This window comes from Sinocyclocheilus rhinocerous, unplaced genomic scaffold (assembly GCF_001515625.1).
Source record: "Sinocyclocheilus rhinocerous isolate Xijiao unplaced genomic scaffold, SAMN03320098_v1.1 scaffold362, whole genome shotgun sequence".
NCBI classification, from domain to species: Eukaryota; Metazoa; Chordata; class Actinopteri; order Cypriniformes; family Cyprinidae; genus Sinocyclocheilus; species Sinocyclocheilus rhinocerous.
In genome coordinates, this window is record NW_015639507.1 from 1757180 (window position 1) to 1782727 (window position 25548).

A 25548-nucleotide genomic window follows, 5' to 3' on the forward strand; every position below is an offset into this window, starting at 1 on the left:
CCTAAAATCAATAATAATAATAATAATATAAATATTAACAATAAATATTAATTCAATAAATACATTTATTATTATTTAAATTAATTAATTAATCAATTAAAAATAAATGTAAACAAACAAATAAATGGTGACTAGTAACAAGACCTAATTGACCATATGCACGGAGCGTTCTTTAGAACTTCCGCATAAAGATAAGCCAGCTCGTAAACCTCCGGTGAAGCCTCATTTGGTGTTGTGGTATATATAGGTAGAGACTCTTGAGACCCTCACAGAAACCTCTCCTGCCTTGTTCTTGTCAGAAACTAAGAAACAAAATAATTGCAACACCGTAAATAATGATAGTGGTACATACAGTTTCATGTTATTTAACAACATATCATTTTATATGCCAAGCCTGGTAATCCCGGGAGAGTACCTACCTACACATAATTGTACATTAAATGCTGACAACTAAACACAATCGTAACTGTTTATGCTAACGTTAGCTAGCTAGCGATTAGGCCTGTCGCAATAATCAATATATCGACTTATCGCGCAATATATGTACATGACCTCAATCATTTTTGGTGACGCAATATATCGCCCATTATATTTACTTAAAAATTAATGTCACCATGTTTTGTACATTCATTTTGCGCCTGTGTCTTTTGCAGCTTCTCTATAGTTTGTTGTCATTTGGAAGTGTGTGGGCCTTCTTGCATTATTATGCCGTTACATTATGATTATATATTCAGTGGCATAAAATGGTCTTTAAAATGACAATAATATCGCTTATCGCAATTATTTCTGGGGCAATATATCGCACAACAAAAAGTTGTTATCGTGACAGGCCTACTAGCGATGCTATCTCGTAAACAGCATCATAATGGTATTCTTGATCATCGATAACTTAGCTTCATAGTCATGAACACATTTTTAAAACACATAATATTTTAAAGCCTTTCTTATTTCTCAACTCTACAGTGGTGCAGTAAAAATCACTTTAAAGATTCACTTTTCATTCATAAAGATGACATGAAAAAATGTGCCAAAAATGTCTCCTGGCAGAAAACAAAGACTTTTAAGATGAAATTGACATGAACATAGCATTATAAGCAGTAAATGACAGCAGAGGATCACTCATTAGCTCAGTTGCCATTTCAACACCCTAGTTTTTTCACGTCTTGCTTTTGGATTTATTATGAAATGACTATTATAACAAATTTGTTTAATCAAATTAATCCTCACAAATTAATCATCATTATTGTGCACTGAAAATTATTATTATGATTTTACTACATCTATCTTTTCTGTATTAATGAGTTTGAATTGCTTTAGTTAATAAAATGACTCATGCAAGATAATCTGCCTGCTAATCTGATTTCATGCATTGACCTACTACAGAAGTCTAGTGGCTTGGATTGATACAAAAGCATTTTATAAACAGAAAGCGTTTTATAGCTTCCAGCTGAAGCCCCTTGCTGACACCCCAAGTGTGAGATCAGTCTAGTCTAGGTGCTTTTTTTAGCCTGATTTCTTCCCAGATCTTCTTACTACATGACAAAGACTGCGTCCTCTATTTAGAGCCGTGCAGAAAAGATTAGAGTGGAAGGAAGTATACAGAACCGGTACGAGCTTTAAATAAACTATAATTCTAACAATCAGGATTAATGGCTGAGCTTTGCTGCATGTTTGTGTTGACAGGAAGCTGCAGGGGAAAAGGAAGAGAGGAAAAGGTTGTGCAAAGGTGCTGAGAACACATTCAAAACGGAGTTGAAAATAAAGAAAACGATAAGAAGTCTATTTAGGTCTAAAACAATTCATATACATCCCAGTCGAGGTTTATTTTAGGATGGCATATCAGGAAGAAACGTCTCAGTCACTCAAAAAACGGACTTCAACATCTCACTTCATGTTTCATTTGCAGCCTCTGATCAACATCACACGACTTATCTATTTACACTTGTCTATATATTAGAATGCTGAACGTACAAAATGAGGTATTTAATAAATTAAGGATTTATTGATTTTACATATAGGCTACTCATAAATCTAACTGTAAAATGAATATCCTGCTTTTCCATAGATAACGAGAAGGAAATCCTGTGGTCTTTTTTTAGGTAACTGTGATGAAAACAAACAAGAATCACTACAAATTCTAAAATAAACGTAATTGTATGTATGTAATATTAGCCTTTGCATAGTCTTTGTGTAAAGCTATATAATCTATATCACATATATAAAATATCTGCAATGACATTTAAAATATTGGTACTGTCAGAATATTTCTGATTATAGAGGTCTACCAATCATTTTTATTGGCTGATTTATAAACAAGACTGACCAGTATAAATATTTGACTGCAAGTACCAATGTTGATTTTTTTTCATCACCGATAAAGATAAGCAAAACTGATATTTTTTGCTTTCCGACTCCATTATAAACAGCTAAATCACTGACTAGACGACAACAAAAACCTAATATGAATATTTTATCAAGAACAACAATAATGAATTGTGACAAATGAACTATCAAACGTGCAAATATTCCATCTAGTCAGTCACACAGTTTATTTGAAAGCATAAAACCTACATGCACAATAACTATAACACAATCCGAGGAGCTGATTTATAAACAAGACTGACCAGTATAAATATTTGACTGCAAGTACCAATGTTGATTTTTTTTTTCATCACCGATAAAGATAAGCAAAACTGATATTTTTTGCTTTCCGACTCCATTATAAACAGCTAAATCACTGACTAGACGACAACAAAAACCTAATATGAATATTTTATCAAGAACAACAATAATGAATTGTGACAAATGAACTATCAAACGTGCAAATATTCCATCTAGTCAGTCACACAGTTTATTTGAAAGCATAAAACCTACATGCACAATAACTATAACACAATCCGAGGTAGAGTTTAGCCACACTAGTACAGTTTAAACTGAATGGCTATTTTGTATCTTTAGAGCTAACGATTAGCATTTCACCTTTGTGATTTGAAAGCTGTATCATCAAGTCTATATAAATTCAAAAAGTTTAATTTTGCGGGTAATTTTATTCTGCCAAGTGTCAGTGGTAAAACAATAGACCTGAATGAAATAATATTCGATGCTTTTTGTATTTGATTTCAAGCAAAATGTTAATTATAATATCAACTGTCCATAATTAACACTTGTTTTGCATAATTTAACGCTATACTTAGATCCTATATTTCTATATCATTTACAGACAAGGCTGTCAATCGACCGATAACGAGCACTTTAAACTGGCAAAAAATCAGCAGATGTATCCATATTTCTTAATATTTTCTATTATTTGTAGCACTTTTTTGTGAAGTAGGCTACATGCTGAAGAACAATGAAAGCACACAAAAAGAGTGAGAATGGGTGGAGACTGGTACACTTTTCCTCTTGTGCGCCGCTGCTCGCAAACTCAAACATTTAGAACGTAAGTCGCAGCATTGTAACATTATTGTATCATTTCGTCTCACCTCTCTGAGCTGATTCAGTTCTTGTCTGACGGTCTCATATTCATTCTCCAGATCATCAAAGCGTTGTTTCAGCTGCTGGTTCTCCTCCAGCACCACGAGCCCGTACTCCGCCGCCTGGATCTTCTCCCGGCTCGTCTCGCTCAGCTCCCGCGTCAGGCGCTCGATCTCCGCGCGGAGCCAGTTGGGCCCGGCCTCCGTGACCAGCTGCGCCTCGGGACACCCGTACTCCTCCCCGGACATGTTTGCCATCATCCGGCACAGTCTAATACAGGCGATAACGGACCGAGCCCGTTACTTCCTCATTCTCAACCATGAAGTTGCTCATCAATCTGAAGTGCATGCAGTTTATTAGATGCACTATTCTTAATATAAAAGTTCAGATTCAATCTTATAAATTTATTCCCCATGATTTAACGTATAACTCCATGATTTCCTCTTGTTCGATTGTCATTCCTCAGATTGGGAACTCGGTTTGTGAGATAATCCAGACGAAGTGATTTTGTCGTTTCTGTTTTATGGATAATGTAGTTCCATTCACATATGCATGCGTTGTATTAGGGCTGGTGCTAGACTACAAGACCCATAATGCTTTGTGTTTTGTACACGAAGGCGGCAACAAGACGCACAGATGGTTCACCGACTGGATGCCAAATTCAACCCAAAATGTTGCTCAATGCTTCCATCTGCTGATGGTAATATTTCAGGTCGTGCGAACTGCGAAGTAGATGTAAGGTCCTCCAGTTTCTGAGTTTTTGATATCAGGGACTCCTTTTCTTAAATATATAGTGGATATAGTCTATGTATAAAGACCTATTTATACTTTGTGTGAAAAAAAAGTAATTAAAAAGTGTGGAAAGAATAAGTGTAATATTGTAAATAATATTATTTAAAATTGAAATAAGCATGATATATTACAAAGACAACACATTTGTTAAATTAAATAATTTATATATTAACACAGTCATTGCATTGAACCCAAAATAAATTCTTAGAATATTATCTGGAAAATATTTATTTATTTATTTATTTTTGTGTGTGTGTGTGTATATATATATATATATATATATATATATATATATATATATATACAGTGGGCTCCTGTAGAGATGCAGTCTGGGATTGTGTGAAGTCAGAACTGATTTTTGTTACAAGAGCAACAGAAAACATACATATTCAACACTGCTGCAGGAAATTAAATGCTGATGATCTTAGAGCACATTTTTGCACCACATATATTTATATAATTCTGTAGCTAAGAATTATATAAATAAATTATATAAATTATATAATATATCATTTATACATACATACATACATACATACATATATATATAAATAAGTAACTAAAAGGATCGTCATTTTCATGAGCAAAAATTTTTAGTGCATCTGTGTTTGCTATACATATGGGTTGCACAGATTTGGATGTAAAATGTAATAACATGTTTAGGGAGGGGGGGGGGGGACATTTTTATACTTTTTAAAATTTATTTTAAACTTTCTGTATAGTCCACCCTCACACCCTCATGGAGCCAGTCTGAAAACCCCTGCTCAACACCTGAAACTCAATTGTCTATCATTGTGTTTTCAGTTGACTATGCTTTATTCTGCTTTTCTGCAGTTTCCTTCCATGTTGCCACCACAATTGCATGTAAAACAGAAAGTATTTAATTAAAGAGCATTCAAACCACATTACTGGTTTTGCCCATCAATCTGAAAGTGAAATATGTTTTCTTCATGCCAACTCATCACTACTATCCGCCATGGTTAATGACTGACACACTTGAATCGAAAGAAGAAGTAGCAGAATGAGCGTTTAATGTATCCAAGGTGAACTATCATCCCAATGGTGAGTTCTTATTTAGCTTTCTCTCATACTCTCTAAGAAAGACGTAATACTGAAAGATGTCAATACTGCATATTCAGTTACTGTACAATTCTTTCTTTAGGGTGCTTTGGATGTTTACAACCATTGTAAGTTTGCCAGATCAGATTTTAAATCGAAACTGAAAGTTGTACATTATTTATTTATTTCTACTTTGTCTACAGATAAATTTTACCATTTTTTCTCCATCTGCTTTGGCCTGGGCTGTGGACTATTACTCTACAGGCCATTTTACTGTAAGTATATACTATGTATATATATATAAACCTACTATGAACAGCACTGGTTCTTCAGACTTTAGTGAAGTGAATGATGTGGCTTACTGAAACTATTATTTATGTTCATTCTTATCTGAATTGTATCCATAAAGTCTTACACATGAAAAAAAAAACACACTTTCAAAAATAGTTTGAAGTTTATTTAATGACAAAAAAAGTGTTTTTTAAGTACCTCTATACACATGACCAATCAATCTTTGAGTCAGTCACTTATCAGCATGCATGTTTTCCAGCCGTTGTGGTGCCGTCAGTTCTTGCTGTGTTCTTCACAGTCGTTTTTGAATGTGTGGGTGCATCCATTGGTAAGATGTTTGATTAAAACTTATGGTATAAAATGAATCAGAAAATACGAAAATGTCAAATGTAGCAAATATAAATGCACAACAGAGATTAGAAGCCATTAAAATGACATTTATGTTGAAAATGTATTGGAACAGGATTTGTTGAACATTGAACGTTTTTCACAGGTTTGCCAGCACATACTAAAAGATGTAAGGGTCGACCTTACCACTGGAAAGGTATATCATTTTATTGTGTTCAGACAGGTTGCCCATTCTTCCAGGCCATTTGATAAACATGAAAACTGGTTTGTTATTAAAGATCTATTTTTTTCTACAGATGCTATCTGGGGTTATTGTATGGCTTTCTTTGTGACAGTCCTCCATCTCAGGTCTTATCATGGTACAGTGTTAACCTCAACTTCCTAAGAGAGACATCACAAGGCTTCTTTGTTGCATTTCTTCTCAGCTCTTTTTTTTTTAAAGCACAAGCTGAAGCTCTTCTAGGTGGTGCTCCTCATATGTGTGGGGATATATTTCATAAATTCAGTAAATACGATACTGTTCAAAAGTTTGGGGTCAGAACTTTTTTTAATATAAAAAATTACTACTTTAGTCAAAGATGCATTAAATTGAATTAAAGTGAGTGACAGTAAAGACATCTATGATATTTCAAAAGATTTCTATTTTAAAGCAATGCTGTTCTTTTGAACTTTCTATTCATCAAAGAATCCTGAAAAAAATGTATCACAGTTTCCACAAAAATATGAAGCAGCACAACTGTTCTCAGCACTGATAATATGTTTCTTGAGCGGCAAATCAGCATATTAGTCTGTCGAGCATAAGAGACTTCTTTCAAAAACATTTAAAAAATCTTACTGACCCCAAGCTTTTGAACAGTATATACTGTATATATGATGCAATAATCCAAGTTTTCTGATTCTGTTGCAGTCTATACTCTGTCTTGTGGCTGTGGCCTCGCTGTGTTCGCTATAAGAGGAGCAATACGCAAATATAATGCTCTATGGTGAGAACTTTTTCTTGATTATATAATTAAACTGCAGGGATTCATGATGTGTGGCATTGAAGTAGATTCTTTTCTAAGGACTAGTTGTTCCTGTCTTTTAAACAGGAAGATTAGAAATGCAAGGCATTACTATGACTGAACTGAAATTAATGTTTACTAAAGGTAAGAAAGAAAAAAATTAACATTTATTTATTTATTTTTATACTGCAATTATGATCATTGTCGATGTCTTTTGCAGGTGTCCATTTATGTTCATGCACATTTCTTTTTGAAGTTTGTAAAGCGCTATTCACATACATATTGTTTCAAGGGAGCTTTATATCAAAGCAAATTGTCATGTTAATTAAATGTGATCTGATTTCATTTAGCACATTTCAGATCTGTTGCAAAAACTGTGATTTAATATTGTTTTATTATTTGTTACCTTTTGTATTTTGCGGTTTTGATTAATAGTTATTCTACTGGTTTTTCGAAGTTGTAAATGAAACAAAGAATATTAGTGTCTAGAGATTTCTCGATAAATATTTCTCAGGTCTAAAATAATAATCTCACAATTAATTCAATGCCTTTCTTTGTCATTCATTTTGAAATGTACTAGTAATTTCTGAGTGAAAATTGTTTCTACGCAATTTTTTCAGTGTATAATACATTCTATGTAAATTTTTGTAAATTCTATGTAAATATATATATATATATATAATTATTATTATTTTATTAAATGTTTTATTATTATTGTTGTTGGTACATTTTTATTCTTTTTAAAATTTCTTTTAAAGCAAATTGTCATGTTAATTAAATGTGATCTGATTTAATATTAGTGTTTAGAGATTTCTCTAAAAATATTTCTCAGGTCTAAAATAATACTTTAAAATCTCAATGAATTCAATGCCTTTCTTTGTCATTCATTTTGAAATGTACTAGTAATTTCTGAGTGAAAATTGTTTCTACACCATTTTTTCAGTGTATAATACATTCTATGTAAATGTTTTTTTTTTTTTGCTTAAAATTAAAACAATGGTTTAGTATTGTATTTCATCTTACAAACAAATGAGTTCTTCTTATTTGTTTAAATATACAACAGTTTCTCTTTACAACATACAGTGTGACAACATGCCCCAATAGTGGCAAGTATATGTTTTAAATGACCTGTTCAGTAATAATGGAAAGTGACTTTCAAAAAATAACCCACTCTGAGAAATATTCAGTAAAGTGTGTGACAACTAGCCCCGGTCTCAGAGTGAATAAAACAGGCAACACATACATGATGTCTCAAACTTAAATGCAGAGGGTTTTAATCAATGACTTGAGTTACAACGAAAAATAACAGAGGAAGTGTTTGTTGTAGGTTCATAGTTTCAGGTATAACAGCACGTTCCAGTGACGCTGATGGTTTCATCCATCTCTCTCATCTTCTCTGGCCAGAAAAGAACCATGTTTCATGCTCATAACACCACAAAATGCTACTCCATCTTTGTAAATACTGAGATTATACTACAAACAGTTTCACAGAAGACAACCATTTACTACTTTACTGAAGCACCCTGCAGACATTCTCATTTGATTATCTGTTTAAAGACTAAACTCTACGAATGTAACATCAAATCGTTTTTTTTGCACAGGTATCTGTTCCCGTCAAATCCAGCCCCGCCCGGTCGTCATAGCAACACAGTAACAATATAAAAAGTATTAAAATATAATGTCGCAAACAGTTTTATTGTTGGGTCTTATCAAATGACAGTTAAAAACACGAGTGTCACGTTGTACAGCATATCGATGTTTTCTGAGGTGATAGTGTAAATACGTTTTAGCATCGCTATAAGCTTTCAACTTTGATTTTCAAATCAACATAAAATCATACATTTGTCTTTTCATAATCTAATTAATACCAGGTGGACAAAATCAAGTCCCTGCCTATAATTTTTCATCCTGTTTCATTCAAAATATGTCACTTTATGCAAGTAAAAATGGTTGTAAATATGGTTTAATGTTGATTTTAAACTATTAGTACAAGAAAAGAGCTAGAAAAAGACTACTGTATGTGTATTTGTATGTACACTAGCGTTCAAAAGTCTGAGGTCGGTAAAATTTTTTAAATATTTTTGAAAGAAGTCTCTTCTGCTCACTAAGGCTGCATTTATTTGATCAAAAATACAGTAAAAACAGTAATATTGTGAAATATTATTACAATTTAAGTTTTTTATTTAAATATAATTTAAAATGTAGGCTACTTTATTCCTGTGAAGCAAAGCTGAATTTTCAGCATCATTACTCCAGTCTTCAGTGTCACATGATCCTTCAGAAATCATTCTGGGGGGCGTTTCCCAAAAGCATCGTTAGCTAACTATGGTGGTTCGTTCCATTGAACTCTATTGGTAACGACGGAACTTGCGACCATAGTTGCTTTTGGGAAACGCACCCCTGATTAGGTAAGATGCTGATTTGATGCTCAAGAAACATTTCTAACTGTCAATGCTGAAAACAGTTGTGCAGCTTAATATTTTTGCATATTAATTTTTCATGATGAATATAAAGTTCAAAAGAACATCATTTATTTGAAACAAATCTTATGTAACATTATAAATGGCTTAACTGTCACTTTTGATCAATTTAATGCATCCTTGCTGAATTAAAGTATTAAAGGGGTCATATGATGCTGCTAAAAAGAACATTATTTTGTGTATTTGGTGTAATGAAATGTGTTTATGCGGTTTAAGGTTCAAAAAACACATTATTTTCCACATTGTGAAGATGTGGGAAGAGTTGCATAACGCTGCCCAAATAGTGATGTAGATATGTGGGGGCGTGTTAGAACGAGGTGTTTTAGGTAGGCGTGGCTGACTCTTAACTTTTATAAAGAATATCTCTTTGGATTTGAGACTTTAGTCTTTGCAACTTTACAGATCTTCTTTATGCACCAAGAGCTTGTTACACTCCAAAGAGAAAGGAAAAATTGATTTTTAATTAAAAAATCTAACCTCAAACTATTGAATATTAGTGTATTTGTAAGGAAAAAAATGGAATGTGAACATTACTTCAAAATGTACACCACGTATCTCACATTACTATTATACTCACACGGGTCATTCACAGTGAACGAGGTGCAGGGAGGGGCCACGAGCTGAAGAAGAGGAAGTCATGTGACAGTGTTTGTGGAGCTGGTTATTCGACTGATTTGGGGGAGTGGGCGGGGCAAAGCAAACAGGTTCACTTGGCATTGGCCGAGCTGCTGAGCATCTTCCTGACCACCTGTGTGATGGAGTCGCGGTCGATGCCGTAGATTTTGAGCAGGTCGGACATTTTGCCACTTCGGGGAACGTGAGCGACAGCCAGACGCTGGAAAGTGAGGCCGGGCTCATTCACGATAGCGGAGCACACCGCCTCTCCCAGGCCACCTGCGGAATGACAGCAGGTAAAGATGGAAATAATGAGCGATTTTTAAGGAACACCCATAGACTGTATAAAAAACACCACACAATATGACCCTACTGTACTTTCTGACGGATATTATTGAAATAGGTGTCCTGGGACATCACACCTGTCTTTGTGATGTCAGAAATATCCCAATTACAGTAAAAAATTACATGTTGGAACTTTTTCTTACTTGTAACATCATGTAAAAAAAGACACCTGAACACACACACACACACTTGTACAGTATCTTTCTATTCTGAAGATATATACACTACCAGCCAAAAGTTTAGAATATTTATTTATTTTTTATTTGATATGTTTTTGAAAAGAAAAAGTCTCTTCTGCTCACCAAGGCTGCATTCATTTAATCAAAAATACAGTAAATACTGTAATATTGTGAAATATTTTTACAACTTAAAATAGCTGTTTACTATTTGAATATATTTTAAAATGTTATTTATTCATGTGATGACAAAGCTGAATTTTCAGCAGCCATTACTCCACATTTATTATTATTATCAGTGTCGAAAACAGTTGTGCTTCTCATATTTTTGTGGAAACCATGTTCCAATTTTAAAGAATTCTTTGATGAATAGAAAGTTCAAAAGAAAAGCATTTATTTGAAATAGAAAATAGAAATCTATTGTATTTTTGTGTTCTTTACTGTCATTTCTGATCAGTTTAATGCATCCTTGCTGAATTTAAGTATGAAATTCTTAAGAAAAAATCCTACTGATCCCAAACCAGTGTTATTTTAGTGTTATCTATATACTATTATAATTTGTATTAATATTTTTAATTAGCTGTTATTTTTATAATTTAATTTTTTTTATTTTAGTTTAATATTTTTGTCATTTTGTTATGTGCCTTTGTCATTTATTTTAATATTGCTATTCAGGTTTAATTCATTTTATTCCAGTTATATTTTTTTATTATTTCCACTTAGTAATTTTAGTGCTTTAACTTAATCTTCAATTAGTCGGCAATGCCACATTTCAAAAATTTGTTCAGTTTAAGCTTTTCATTTAATATATATATTTCAGCTTAATTATCAAAAATGTTTTAATGTCTGGCAGATGTTAGAACACCAGGTACAATTGCTCACCTTTAAATGTTTAAAAACACTGCTGCTGAAAAAAAAAAAAAAGAGTTCCCAAGCTGGTTTAGTTGGTTGTGCCCAAAACCAGCAAAATAGACCATCTTAAGCTCTTTTTATCATCAAGGAAGCATATTAAACTTGATCTCCTGTTTTTAAATTAGCATTCACCTGTGCATAAAGGTCGCTGTTTGACCTTCTGCACCATGTTCTGCTTTTAAATTTCATGTATGTTTGACATCATGCCTTGATAGACTATCCAAATCTCTTTTTATCCCCATATGCCCCTGCTTTCAACCTTTCTACGATCACACGTTCTCTCTGTCCATCCCGATCCTCTTTCTTAAAAATAACATTGTGGATGTTAAACTCTCTCTCTCTTTCTCATCCAGCCTCACTCCTCCTCTGGCACGAAGGCAGAAATGCCAGGTCCAGGGCCACCTGTGTTATCTAGGACACAACAACCCCCGCGGCCGTACATTTGCTTAAGGAGACCTGACAGCCCTCCGCTTCTCTGTCTTTTTTTCACCCGAATGAACAGAATGAGACACGGCTAAAAAAACACAATGCCTCTCGCTTCCCGATCCAATGACAATTTGCCAACACATCATGTTTCTTCCAGCCAGCCAATTGCACTCACGAACCGATACAACCCTCCTCGGCTGAACGTGCTGTTCATGCTACTTGGATGTGCAGCCAGGCTGAAATATGTGCTTGAGACAAGGGATAATGTGCTCTTAGCTAGAAACCCACCTTCATTATAGTGATCCTCAACCGTGACGACACGACCCCTGGTGGCGCGCACATGGTCGATGATGGCTTTGGCATCCAGGGGTTTGATTGTGAAAGGATCGATCACTCTGATGTAAATCCTCTCTGGGGAATGACACACAAAGCACACATACCTGAGTCTACATTAAGCTCACACATACATCACAATAATGAACAAATGAGAAACGTTGTACAGGAGACACACAACTTAAGTCAATGCTAAGGATATGAAGTAGTACCTGCTGCATGCACTTTTAAATAACTCTTTACTAGATCATTTTCAGTTAGAAAACTATGTATTACTTACATAAATGTAACATAATACTATTACTAATATAATGCTATATATTTAACTAAACATAATCAATAAAGAGACAATGAAATCCAGCTCATTATAAATTACATTAACAATTAAGACTTAGGAAATCTTATAACGCACTAATTATTTTGTAGACAAAACCACTCTTGTACACAAAAAAAAAATACTGTTTTCTTTTTATATTGTATTATTATTAAAGTTTGTCAGCACATTTATTCAGCAAGGATGCATTAAATTGATCAAGAATGACAGTAAAGACTTCCTTCAAAAACATGTACAAAATTTTACTGACCCCAGCCTTTTGAACGAGATATATACTTTACAATCTCTGCTTTATTTAATTGTACCTTTTTTGAGTTGCTCATCTGCAGCCAGAGCTTCATGGAGGGTAATTCCAGCTCCGATCACTGTAACCTGATCTTCCTTACTCTGGCACACCACCTAATCAGGTCATTTATACATTTATGGTACATTATCGTACATTCTCATATAATATTAATAATGCAGCTCAACACAGTGAATCTATAATAAATGCATGATTATTTTGAAATTGATTTAAATCTATTTAATATCTCATTTTAGTCTCATATTTTTTTTTACTGAATGATGATTAAGGGACAGCTTTACCTTGGCTTGGCCAACATGGAAGTCCTCATTGCTGTTGTAAATGATTGCAGTCTCTGGACGAGTGGTCCTGATGTAGCAAACCCCCTAAAGTCCAGGTCCAGAAAATTGATAGAAATATGAAGAAGAAAATACTTTTCTGACAGTTTTTAATAGTATTATAATTCGAATTGTCTTGCTTTCAATTCATGAGTGTGAATTTGAATTGGCCATACCTAACATGAGGCTGAATTGAAATGTACTGAATTGCAATTGAACGCATGCAATGCATTCTGGGAAATGACGTATCTACAGGGGTTGGACAAAATAATGTGAACACCCGTTATTATAGGGGTCGATATCATTTGTGTAAGCCACACTGAAAAAAATATTTCTGTTGTATTTATTATTTAGGTTGTACAGTATATCAGTGTAGTGTAAGTTGTGTTCAGCAGTGGTTAGTACAAGCACTTAGTAAAGTGGGTGACTTCTTGTTTGGTGTTTTAAGAACAACAGTCATCATGATTATGACTGCGGACACAAAGCATGGCAAGATTTCATCAGCGAAGAAGAATAGTGGATGAAAACCTAAAGTAAATGATAGGGGTCGTCGAACAATATAAGAAGTCCAAACAACACAGAACTACTGCAGAAATGTAACAGCAAACCACAATATTCACTTTGAAGATCCTGTTTCTTCAAAAACTGACCACAGAGAACATTAATGAAAGAGCTGCTATTACTAAAACTTTAATCACAGACACCGATGATAAAATGTGATAAAGATTGAGTCGTGATCATAAAACCTGGATAGTTGAAACACCAAGATGAACTTCAACCAGCTGACTTGAATATTATCATCCCACTGTGGGTAGTTTTGGAGAGAAGAGTGAGAAACAGATTCACTCATCCAACATCTCTAAAGCAACTGGCAGATGTTTTTATAGACAATATTCAGATGGAGCCTATTCAAAAGTTGTCTGAATGTATTCTAACAAGGTTGGAAGCTGTATTGAATGCAAATGGTGATCAAACACCTTAATGAAGAAATCTGGCCTATTTCTCAAGTGTTCAAATTTTTTTGTCCAATCACTGTACACTGTAAATGTCAATTTGTTAACTCTACTTGAAAAAATCTTGTAAAACTTACTGCCTTAGAAAAATCGAGTTAAGATTGCTCAATACATTCAAGTTTACTCAGAAGCCAATTTATGAAAACTTGAATATATTGAGTAACCTTAACAAGATTTTTCTATCTATGATTCTAAGATCGTCTTGATCAACTTAGCATTTATAGTTACAAACTTACATAAATGTCTTTGAATTGAACTCTACTTCCTTACATTGCAATTCTGCATTAAAATTGGAATTTAAAAAGCATTCTCAATTCAATTCTGAATATATCAACATCCTTATAAATATAGTGTACATTTGATGTATGGAGTGAAAACCGTCTCAAAACCTCCTACAAATGCACGCCAGAGATCCACAGGCGTGCACACGAATCCACAAATGCACGCGAGAGATCCACAGGCGCGCACATGAATCCACGAACGCACGCGAGAGACCCACACTCGCGCACATAATCCACAAACGCACACCTGTGGATCTCTTGCATGCATTTGTAGGAGGTTTTGAGACTGTTTTCATAGTCTTTATTCACACATGATAAAAAAAACCTTAATAAAAAGGACTTACACATTGCCATTAAGTGAAATTACTGAACCAAAACATGAGCTCTCTCCTTTGTCTGGATTGCCATGTGTGGATCTCTCACGTGCATTTGTGGATTGTGTGCACGAGTATGGGTCTCTCGCGTACGTTTGTGGATTGTGTGCGCGAGTGGATCTCTCAAGTGCGTTTGTGGATTGTGTGCGCGAGTGTGGATCTCTCGCGTACATTTGTGGATTGTGTGCACGAGTGTGGGTCTCTCGCGTGCGTTTGTGGATTGTGTGCGCGAGTGTGGATCTCTCGCGTACATTTGTGGATTGTGTGCACGAGTGTGGGTCTCTCGCGTGCGTTTGTGGATTGTGTGCGCGAGTGTGGATCTCTCGCGTACATTTGTGGATTGTGTGCACGAGTGTGGGTCTCTCGCGTGCGTTTGTGGATTGTGTGCGCGAGTGTGGATCTCTCGCGTACATTTGTGGATTGTGTGCACGAGTGTGGGTCTCTCGCGTGCGTTTGTGGATTGTGTGCGCGAGTGTGGATCTCTCGCGTACATTTGTGGATTGTGTGCACGAGTGTGGGTCTCTCGCGTGCGTTTGTGGATTGTGTGCGCGAGTGTGGATCTCTCGCGTACATTTGTGGATTGTGTGCACGAGTGTGGGTCTCTCGCGTGCGTTTGTGGATTGTGTGCGCGAGTGTGGATCTCTCGCGTACATTTGTGGATTGTGTGCACGAGTGTGGGTCTCTCGCGTGCATTTGTGAATTGTGTGCACGAGTGTGGGTCTCTCGTGTGCGTTTGTGGATTGTATGCGCGAGTGGATCTCTCGCGTGCGTTCGTGGATTCGTGTGCGAGTGGATCTCTAGCGTGCGTTTGTGGATTGTGTGTGCAAGTGTGGATCTCTTGTATGCATTTGTAGGAGGTTTTGAGACTGTTTTCACTCCATATTGATGTGTTCAAATATTTTGATTACATTTTTTTATTGGCGTAAATTATTAACCAATCTGTACTGTTTGCCTACTCATAATAGTAGATATATCATGCCAACCTTTGTGTTGGCTGCAAGCTCCACAGCCTTTTCAGTAGACACAGCATCACTGGGGTAGAAAATGGTGGCAGTGGGGATGGCTCTAAAAATAGCCATGTCCTCCAGCCCCATGTGGGCCGGTCCGTCCTCTCCTGAAACACACACACAACACCAGCCACATACTCGCACTATTAATTTAGACCGAACAGCATTTGCATTTCAGGTGCATACGCATGCGACACTCGAGCAGACAGTCAGGCAGGTGTACAGACAGTCGGACTGGCATGCAGTGTACCTGTGCTAATGGAGGGGATGCCAGGTCACCCGGAGACAGCCTCCGAGATACACAGGGGGAGGGAGAGAGGGAGAAGGGGTTGTGCTAAGAGTCGCACCACCGCCAGAACACCAGGAGAACAAAACACACATTAGAAAGACAGCTTCAGGAAAAAGGAGGGGTGAATCGCTCACAAATCTATTCCAAAACATCATCGTTAGAGTCACAGCTGCAACGTTTGAAAGAGGAGAATGGGAGGTGCTGGAAATGGGCAGGGCTTAAAAGGAATGATTTTGATTGGAGAGTGCATCTGTCTGTTAGAAAATCAATTGTAGCCTTAAAAAAAGGAAGCACTTCTTACCGACGGACAGGCCGCAGTGGGAACCACAGAGGTTTATGTTGCTGTCTGAGATGGCGGCCATGCGGAGCTGGTCGTAGGCGCGGGTGAAGAAGGTCGCCAGGCCGCTGGCGAACACAACATTTCGCTCACGTGCCGCACAGCCTGTGGCAACGCTGACCTATGAGAGTTGGATATTGTTATTGTTTTTTTGTTCCTGATCCCACTACATTCCTGTTAAATACATACTTTTCTTACAGATCAGACTTATGGTTTACATGTGTTGGATGATAGTGGGCAAAAAACTTGAGAAAGCAAGTCTGGACTCTTTTAACATGGGCCAGCACAAGAGCAACCTAGCAACACTCCAGCAACCAACCAGTAAATCTAGTAACACACTAGTAAATCTTTGAAATAAATGACATTGGTAATCTATGGGTAGATAAACCAGACATACAGTAAGTAGTTTAATAGCTCATACATCCTCATTCTTTAGTAGGTTGTAATATACTAGGGAAGAGACTCATGGAATCCGCTAAACAGGAACTCCATTTTATCCTTCATCTGAGAGGAATTACCAGTGTGTAGCTCACACACTGCTATCATTTCCTGTTTCCTGTCTCAAATCCTCTCAATGCAAGTCATCATCTAGAATATAACCTCAGCCTCAGCAATGGAAAGTCTTAACTCTATACCACATGTGAGACTGAATAAATGTAAAATAAAAAATAAATAAATAAGTCATTAATATAAAATGATTACAAATAACAAAAATGCTTGAAACATATTTGCAATTAATAATATATAATAATAATAATAATAATATAATAATTATATGAGCTTGTTTTCCTCTCTATGTACTATGTCTTTGTATGCTTTTTTATTGTTTTGATTGGTGTTTTTTATTTTGGTTTTACAATTTTTTGTACAGCACAATGGTAAATAAACGAAACGAAACTAAACTATTGATACATATCTTCTAATTTGCCTCTGATTGGTTAAATGCTGAGTTTAGCACAGATTTGAACTCTGACCATTTCATTAGTATTCAGATTATCTGCATGTCCATCACGATCGCTTCCCAAAACACAAAACGACTGATGAGTGACCTACATTTTACCTCCCACAAGCACCAAGTGAACAATGACTAAATAGAGACAAAGCAGAAATATTTTGGCTAACAGCAATTATACAGATCATAAAGAATGTGCTTATGAGATGAAAAAGAGGCGGCGCAGGTTTTCTGCATGGCTTCTCGGGGAAAAGCACTGCAGCAGGGCGTGGTGCAAAATGGAGCGTAAGTGGGTCACATCTTAACTGCTGCATTATGGATAGAGCGCCATGTATTATTCAACAAACCAGCAACTTTGGTGCTTTGAGGGGCGTTTTACATGGCCAATCCCAGAGCACTGCTTTATCAGAACAATCTAGGGAGCATTTAAGGATGTTTCAGTCACTAAGATTGACTAATTAAGATTGATTAAGTCTCTCAAATGTGCAGACCTTTGATTTGGCTCTGAAAACTCTCAAGGCTGCTAAAATATAGCAATTAAAGGGATAGTCCGCCCAAAAATGAAATTTCAGTCATTCTGTGGAACATACAAGAAGATATTTCGAAGAATGTTTGGTAACAAACCGTTTCGTGTAACAGTTAAATGTAACAAATCATGTAAACAATTATCATCTTTTATTGGAAAATTAAACTTTGATAATTGCTTTAATCTCTTAAACACACTGATAACGTTTGTGAGGGGTGAACTATGTTTGATTTGATAATTATACAACATGCTGGAGATGTGCGAAATGCTTTTTGCATAGTTCATTATAATAATTTTATGGAATTAAGTTTATTTTGTGGCTTAAATAAATTACATGTTATTTCATAGACATGTTTGGAGCAGATTTTGACTTGTGGACCATCCCTTTTAATATTGAAATATTAATATGGAAAATGTATATTTCAAACAGGAATTCAGGACAGTTATGGCAAGTTTTTTGTCTGATTTGCTAAAAGGAAGTACTTGCCATTTTTGGTTCTTTAAAATATCATCATGATGTAATTTCCTACCATGTTCTGCTCTGCACTGTAGCACTCAATAAAGCGGTTGGGATGCTCATTTTTAAAGATTTCTGAGTGGGTGAAATTTTTGGTGTCGACATCCATAGCCACCACTCGCTCGTTATAACGTCCCAGTTTGGCCATGGCCATCCCATACGCCTTGCAGGTGGCAATCTGTTGGAAAAGAGCATGGTGAAGAGAGCTAGACCATGATATTAAACCAATATATCATCCATCCATCCATCGCCTTGAACTCTCACCTTCTCTCCAGTTTTGTAGTTGGGAGCGCTGGGCATGCGGACATTGCGCAGACTCACGGGTGGAGTGTCTTCAATGGGTGAAGCCGGGTACATGCGCTTGTTACTGTTGAGGATGCGGCTCTGGAGGTCTCTCGTGACGCTCTCTGCCATGTCCTTTGACAGCACCTTGCCATGCCATCCCATCTTATCTTCTGCCACTGAGGATAACAGAATTTTCTGATCAAAGAATATGGAGCTATATCAGTATTTATAGATTTGGAAGTAATGGGAAGAAATATACCAGGAATGCCTTTGCCCTTGATGGTTTTGGCGATGATGGCAGTGGGTTGGTGGCGTGGTTGGCTCATGGCTTTACACAGCTCCTCCACACTGTGGCCGTCCACAATGATAGCATGCCACCTAAAAACAACAACAACAAATAACAAACTAACTGATGGCTTTTCACTGCACACACACAAACACAAATAAATACACATATAAACATGTAGACCCCAGAGTTGTTATTGCTAACTAAAAATAAAATAAAGCAATAAAATAAAATGAAAATACTAGACTAAAAACAAAAACAAACAAAAAAAACATAGTTTTATTATTTTATTTTTGAAATAAACAGTTAGTCAGCCAACATTTCTCATTTTTGTTTAAGTTGAAGTACTACAATTACTAAAACTGAAATAAAAAGAATAAATTAAATCTATATTAAAATGTTCTAAAATACAAAAACTAATAAAAATGACAAAATCACAAAACAAAATTACTAAACTGTAAACAAAAAAAATTTAATAAGTGAAAAAAAATTCTTTACTCAAAATAATAATACATAGGCCTACTATAACAGTGTATGAATAATACTAAAATAGCACTGGCATATCTTCCAAAAAAAAGTAGCTAAAAAAAGAAATAAGTAACCATTACTACTTTTTAGGTTATCTAAAATATGAATCTAAAAAATATTCAAATTAAATAGAATTGTTTATATTAAATTGTAACATTATTTTCATCATAATTAGGAACATTTAAACCCCAATTTCTTGTTACTTTAATGCATGCAGCCGTTTTACTTTTGATATCATTTTGCTTATGTAATTCACCCTTTACCTGGAGTTTGACTGACAGGCGATCTGACCAATCATAAAGCTGAATCTGCCATTTTGTCCAACAAACAAACCAGACAGGAGAATAGATTAACGTCGGTGGACTTGAACTTGAAAAATGGTGTGTATTTATGTCTTTCCTCAGCTGAAACATGATACCTTCTTATGTTCATGTTTGTTTCGTGCTATAACTAGTAAAGAGGAATAGATGATCGGTTCAGGTGCCGCTTGAACTGAGACGCTACCACACTCTGTCACGACATATTAAAGAGCCACAAAACCGTATTTATTGTTTGAATTTCTTTAAAAAAATTCAAAAATTTGAAAGCTGAGACTTTGTTTCATACCAAAAGGAATCTGCTTTGTCTTGTCTGTCAGCATGTTGTCAGTTTCCTCTTTGCTCCGTGATGTAATTTTCACTGCGTGAGAACATGATGTGTGGCATGAGATTGCCATGGCTTGTTGGACATAGCAACAGTAACGAAGGGTGGCAGGTCTTTGCAAAGGGTCAATTCTGTTTAATTGTCATGAACATACTGCCATAGTGCACAAAATCATAATGGTCCAAAAAAAAAACAGGCATACTTTTCTTTAAAGAAAAAATAATTTCTTATTTCTTTTGATTTTAGATTGAAATATGACATGTTTGAGAAATTCACCTATGCCATTTTCAGATATTTTGAACCGAGCCCTCCTAGGGCAACTAGAGGTCAAGTGTCTCGCCCAAGGGTCCAAAGGTTCTGGGGTTTGAACCCACAATGTTTTAGTTCCCAGCCCATGCCTTCTACCACCACCACCCAACTTACCCAAAGGCTTCACAGCGTCTCTGGTACTTCTCCACATGGTGCTGCAGTGGTGCTGGATCACTCTGGCCCAGCCGGTTGATGTCCAGTATGGCCAGCAGATTATCCAGCTGGTAGTAGGAAGCGAAGGCCATGGCCTCCCACACGGCCCCCTCAGACATCTCTCCATCCCCCAGCAGGCAATACACATGGTAACTGCAAAAGAGTGAAAAGACAACTACATCTTTGCATCTTCTAAAGACAATGGTGCTTGCATGTGCAAATTTGCCATCATTATGGAAGAGTGTTGTTAGTGGTTGTCATGCTGTATCTAAGCTGTTCGGATTGTATTTTAGCACATTGTTATGTGGTTGTTAGGACGATGTGGGTGGTTGCTAAGGTGTTCTGAGTGCTGGGGGATCATTTATTATTTTTTTGGTGGGTTTGTTTCTTTTACTTTCTGGCCTACTTGATTTATGTAAATGTCAGTATTCTGGTCTCCAAACTCTGGACCCCAAACATAAAAATAATACAAAGTTCAGTGCCAAATAATTTAATCAAAAAGTAAAAAGTAACGTAAATATGTATTTTTATTATATTTTTTCTTCTTTGTTTCTTGCTTTTCATATCTATCTATCTATCTATCTATCTATCTGTCTGTCTATCTGTCTATCTATCTATCTATCTATCTTACAACTACCATTCAAAAGTTTAGGGTCAGTAATTACATTTTTATAGTAATTTAATTTTATACAATAATGATGCATTCAATTAATCAAAAGTGACAGTAAAGACTTTAATAATGTTACAAAAGATTTCTAATTAAAATATAGTGTTCTATATTTCTATTCATCAAAGAATCATGGGGGGGGGGGGCATAACATGGTTTCCACAAAAATATGAAGTAGCACAACTGTTTTCAACATTTATAATAATAATCAGAAATGTTTCTTGAGCAGTAAATCAGTATATTAGAATGATTTCTGAAGGATCATGTGACACTGAAGACTGGTGTAATGATGCTGAAAATTCAGCTTTGCATCACAGGAATAAATTACATAAACATACTACAATAGAAAACAGTTCTTTTAAACTGTAATATTATTTCACAATTTTTCTGTTTTTACTGTATTTTTCATCAAACAAATGCAGCCTTGGCGAGCACAAGAGACTTATTTCACAAAAATGTAAAGAAAAAAATTCAAACCAATCCCAAACTTTTAAACACAAGTGAATATCTTTTTACATTTATCTGTTTTTTGGGGGTTTTTTGGCTTGCTTGCTGATGTGTAAAACCTCATCACCACCGCCCTCCTTAATACCACCTGACACTTTCCTGTCACACCAGATCCACCGACTTTCACGAATGAGAAGACATAGATTCAATTGATTAGAAATCATCTGGGATTTGAGAAAAGTGCTCTTACACAACACAACAGGCATGATTCCTCTTTCTCTGCACAGCAACACTCATGCAGATTATGTATTTATGGGCTTTTACGATGCATTATAAATAGAGAGATTTGAAAGGATCACCCAAAAATTAGGGTAACACTTTATTTTAGGGTCTCTTAACTAGTTGCTTATTAGCATGCATATTACTAGAATATTAGTCATTTATTAGTACTAATTAAGCACATATTAATGCCTTATTCTACATGACCTTATTCTACATCCCTAATCCAATACCTAAACTTAACAACTACCTTACTAACTATTAATACGCAGCAAATTAGGAATTTATTGAGGGAAAAGTCGTAGTTAATAGTGAATAAGTGTTCCCTATTCTAAAGTGTTACCAAAATTAGATTTCAATTAGGGAATAATTTGTATTCTTATGCCTAAATTGAATTCTATCCAAGATATAAAAATAACCGAGTGATGGCCGCTGGGGCTTTGATTATTAGAGCAGAAGAATCGCAAAAGCACAGCTTGACGGGAAAACTCCACACCCTAAAAATCCACAGCATGGACATACAAACATGAGATTACAGTGAGCATCCAGGTAAATACAAAACTGGTACAATTATTGAAAAACGGCCACAGAATCAGCACACATTTCACATCTGTAACTTTTATTAATTTTATAGATACATTTTCTGCATCTTTACATATAATACCAACATCTAAAAACTAGGGTATTTTAGATAATATATCAAATTAATTTTGACTTTGCAACAAAGCATAAGCAATATAGCTGTTTGAGTTACTGTAGACCTAATATATGAGGTTATTGGGAATTTACAGGTTTATGGGTGACATTCTTACCTGGATTTGTCGAAGTATTTAGCCGTATAGGCCATTCCACAGGCCATGCCCGGCCCCTGTCCCAGAGAGCCTGTGGCCACATCCACAAACTGCTGCTTCTGTCAAACACACACACACACACACACGTGGATGTTACATAAAACAACGGCTGTCGTTGGTTATTGGCTCAAGCGTTTGCAGCCAATTTAACCCGAACAATTATTTCTGACCCAATAAACTCAATATTTCTCACGGTGCTGCTAAATATTTTCTGATCTGATTTTATATGATTGTGATTGAATATGTTAAAGAAGAGCAGCTGATTTTGGATGAGTGTTACTCACAGGTGTGGGGTGTCCCTCCAGCGTGGAGTCGACCTGACACATGCTCATGAGCTCAGACTCTTTCAGGAAGTCGATCTCCACCCACACAGAGTAGAGGACAGGGGCCGCATGACCCTGGGAACACAAAACACAAAATGTATGGGTCAACCACAATGCCACCATTACACAACTATCCAAAAATTACTTAACAACTTTTTAACAGTTTAACATTTGATGAGCATATTTTGCATAGCCCTGTATTATATTATATTTTGGGGGGGATTTTATTATTATTATTATTATTATTATTATTAACATATATTTATTTAATATTTTACATTACCACTATTATGCAGTTACCCAACAATTAATTAAAATAAGAATAAAAAAAATGTTTAACAGCTGATAAACATATTTTGCATAGCTTCGTATATTATTATTAAATCTATTTTTATTTTATATATTTAGATTTTATTTATCTATTATCACCATTATGCAATTATCCAACAATTACATAAAATAAGAAATATGTAAATAGTTTAACAACTAACAAACATATTTTGCATAGTCCTGTGTTATTATATTTTATTTTATTTCATTATTATTATTATTATTATTTTATTTATTTTATATTACCACCATTATACAACTATCCATAGCCCTATATTATATTATATTAGATTAGATTTTATTATTATTATAAATATTATTTAATATTTTTAGTAGTGCTGTCAAACGATTAATTGCGATTAATCGCATCCAAAATAAACGTTTTTGTTTATATAATATATTTAAAAATAAAAATAAAATAAATAAAATAAAAATATTTCCATGTATATATTTATATTCATATAATTGATATTATATATGAATGTTTTAAATGTATAAACTTTACATATTTTTCTTAAATGTATACATGCATGTGTGTATTTATATATACATAATAAATATACACAGTTCACACACATATATTATGTACACAAAAACTTTTATTTTGGATGCGATTAATCGATTGACAGCACTAATTTTTAGTATTATATATTATCTAATATTTTTAGTATTATATTTTATTTATATTCTATTTTTGGACTAGCTTTGAACTATGTGTTTTTCATGGAACTCATAGTACATTTCATTGTATAGGCTATTTATTACTTTAATTTTAGGTATTAATGGTTAATAAGATCAATGACCATCATAATTGACAATCATGTCAATCAAAAAAAAAAAAGTATACCTTAAGGATGATTAGGGTTTTTTTTTTTTTATCATGTTAATGGCATGTTTTTTTTATACCATTGTATTGTATCATTGGCATTTACATTACCATGGTATTAGCTAAAGTATCAAGGAGTACCATTTAAACACCATAGTAAACATTGCTATATAGATTCTGTATCATTGTATATTTCAAAGTACTATAGTATTACCATCACTGTACCATGGTACTGGCACAGCACCAAATAATGCCATGCCCCTGACTTAGCGTCATCTTGATTTAAACTTGAAATATTAAAACTGACACTTGAATAATCCAAGTTAGCTGAGTCTCTCGTAACCTCACCTTGGACAGGATGAAGCGGTCGTTGTTGGGGTTCTTGGGGTCATCTGGCCTGTACTTCATAGTATGGAAGAAGAGCACAGACATGATCTCTGCCACACTGCAACATGATGTTGGATGCCTGGCGATAAAAAAAAAAAAGAGTCTGAAGGATAGGTAAAGTGAAGGTAGTTTCATATTTAACCAGTATTTTTTAGATTAAGGACAGAATAAGGTCAGAATAAGACAATTAGTGACTGTCTATCCAAAAGGATGCCAAAGGTGATGTTTAATCCAGGATGCCCCAACAGCACCACGCTTGTGGCATAATCTAAAGCTTTAAGCAAACATACCACCCACTAACATCCACCTGTTTCCAGATTAGGTGACAGACAGCACTAAAGACCACATGCTGTGAGACTGACTCGCTGTCAGACCGTCACGTACTATCAGATCTTCATCTAACAAATCAGTGTGTTTAAATGCAATTGATCGTTATGCTCAATCATCTTCAGACATCAGACCAATAACTGCGCCATTTGGATTCATGTGGCAGTTTACATAACAGCTCAGCAGTACCATTAGAAAACACCCTTTGCCTAAAAGAAAGAACATGCAGTTTCATGTGTATAAAAAAACAACCATCTTCATGCACCCATCTCAGAAGCGTAATTAGTTCCCACTATTATTATATTAATATTATTATTCTTTAAAATCTCTATCTTTCTCTCTCTCTCTCTCTCTCTCTCTCTATATATATATATATATATATATATATATATATATATATTAACC

The 25548-nt window shown here is 35.1% G+C and overlaps 2 protein-coding genes across 2 annotated transcripts in view; both read right to left on the bottom strand.

Moving 5' to 3' along the window:
- Nucleotides 1–4196, bottom strand: part of LOC107751226 (protein bicaudal D homolog 2-like) — a 17795-nt gene extending 13599 nt beyond the window's left edge. Inside the window, exon 1 of the mRNA XM_016566892.1 lies at nucleotides 3337–4196. Within this exon, the coding sequence (XP_016422378.1) occupies nucleotides 3337–3734 (398 nt within the window). The 5' untranslated portion in view covers nucleotides 3735–4196. The remainder of the gene's footprint in view (nucleotides 1–3336) is intronic.
- A 5664-nt stretch (nucleotides 4197–9860) lies between these two features.
- Nucleotides 9861–25548, bottom strand: part of LOC107751206 (transketolase-like) — a 17601-nt gene continuing 1913 nt past the window's right edge. The window contains exons 2-14 of the mRNA XM_016566867.1: nucleotides 24778–24895; nucleotides 23235–23348; nucleotides 22912–23009; nucleotides 20668–20859; nucleotides 19048–19166; nucleotides 18768–18964; nucleotides 18517–18681; nucleotides 16473–16629; nucleotides 15859–15989; nucleotides 13172–13255; nucleotides 12892–12985; nucleotides 12208–12330; nucleotides 9861–10339 (exon numbers count right to left, since the gene is read on the bottom strand). Of these exons, the coding sequence (XP_016422353.1) occupies nucleotides 10152–10339; nucleotides 12208–12330; nucleotides 12892–12985; nucleotides 13172–13255; nucleotides 15859–15989; nucleotides 16473–16629; nucleotides 18517–18681; nucleotides 18768–18964; nucleotides 19048–19166; nucleotides 20668–20859; nucleotides 22912–23009; nucleotides 23235–23348; nucleotides 24778–24895 (1780 nt within the window). The 3' untranslated portion in view covers nucleotides 9861–10151. The remainder of the gene's footprint in view (nucleotides 10340–12207; nucleotides 12331–12891; nucleotides 12986–13171; nucleotides 13256–15858; nucleotides 15990–16472; nucleotides 16630–18516; nucleotides 18682–18767; nucleotides 18965–19047; nucleotides 19167–20667; nucleotides 20860–22911; nucleotides 23010–23234; nucleotides 23349–24777; nucleotides 24896–25548) is intronic.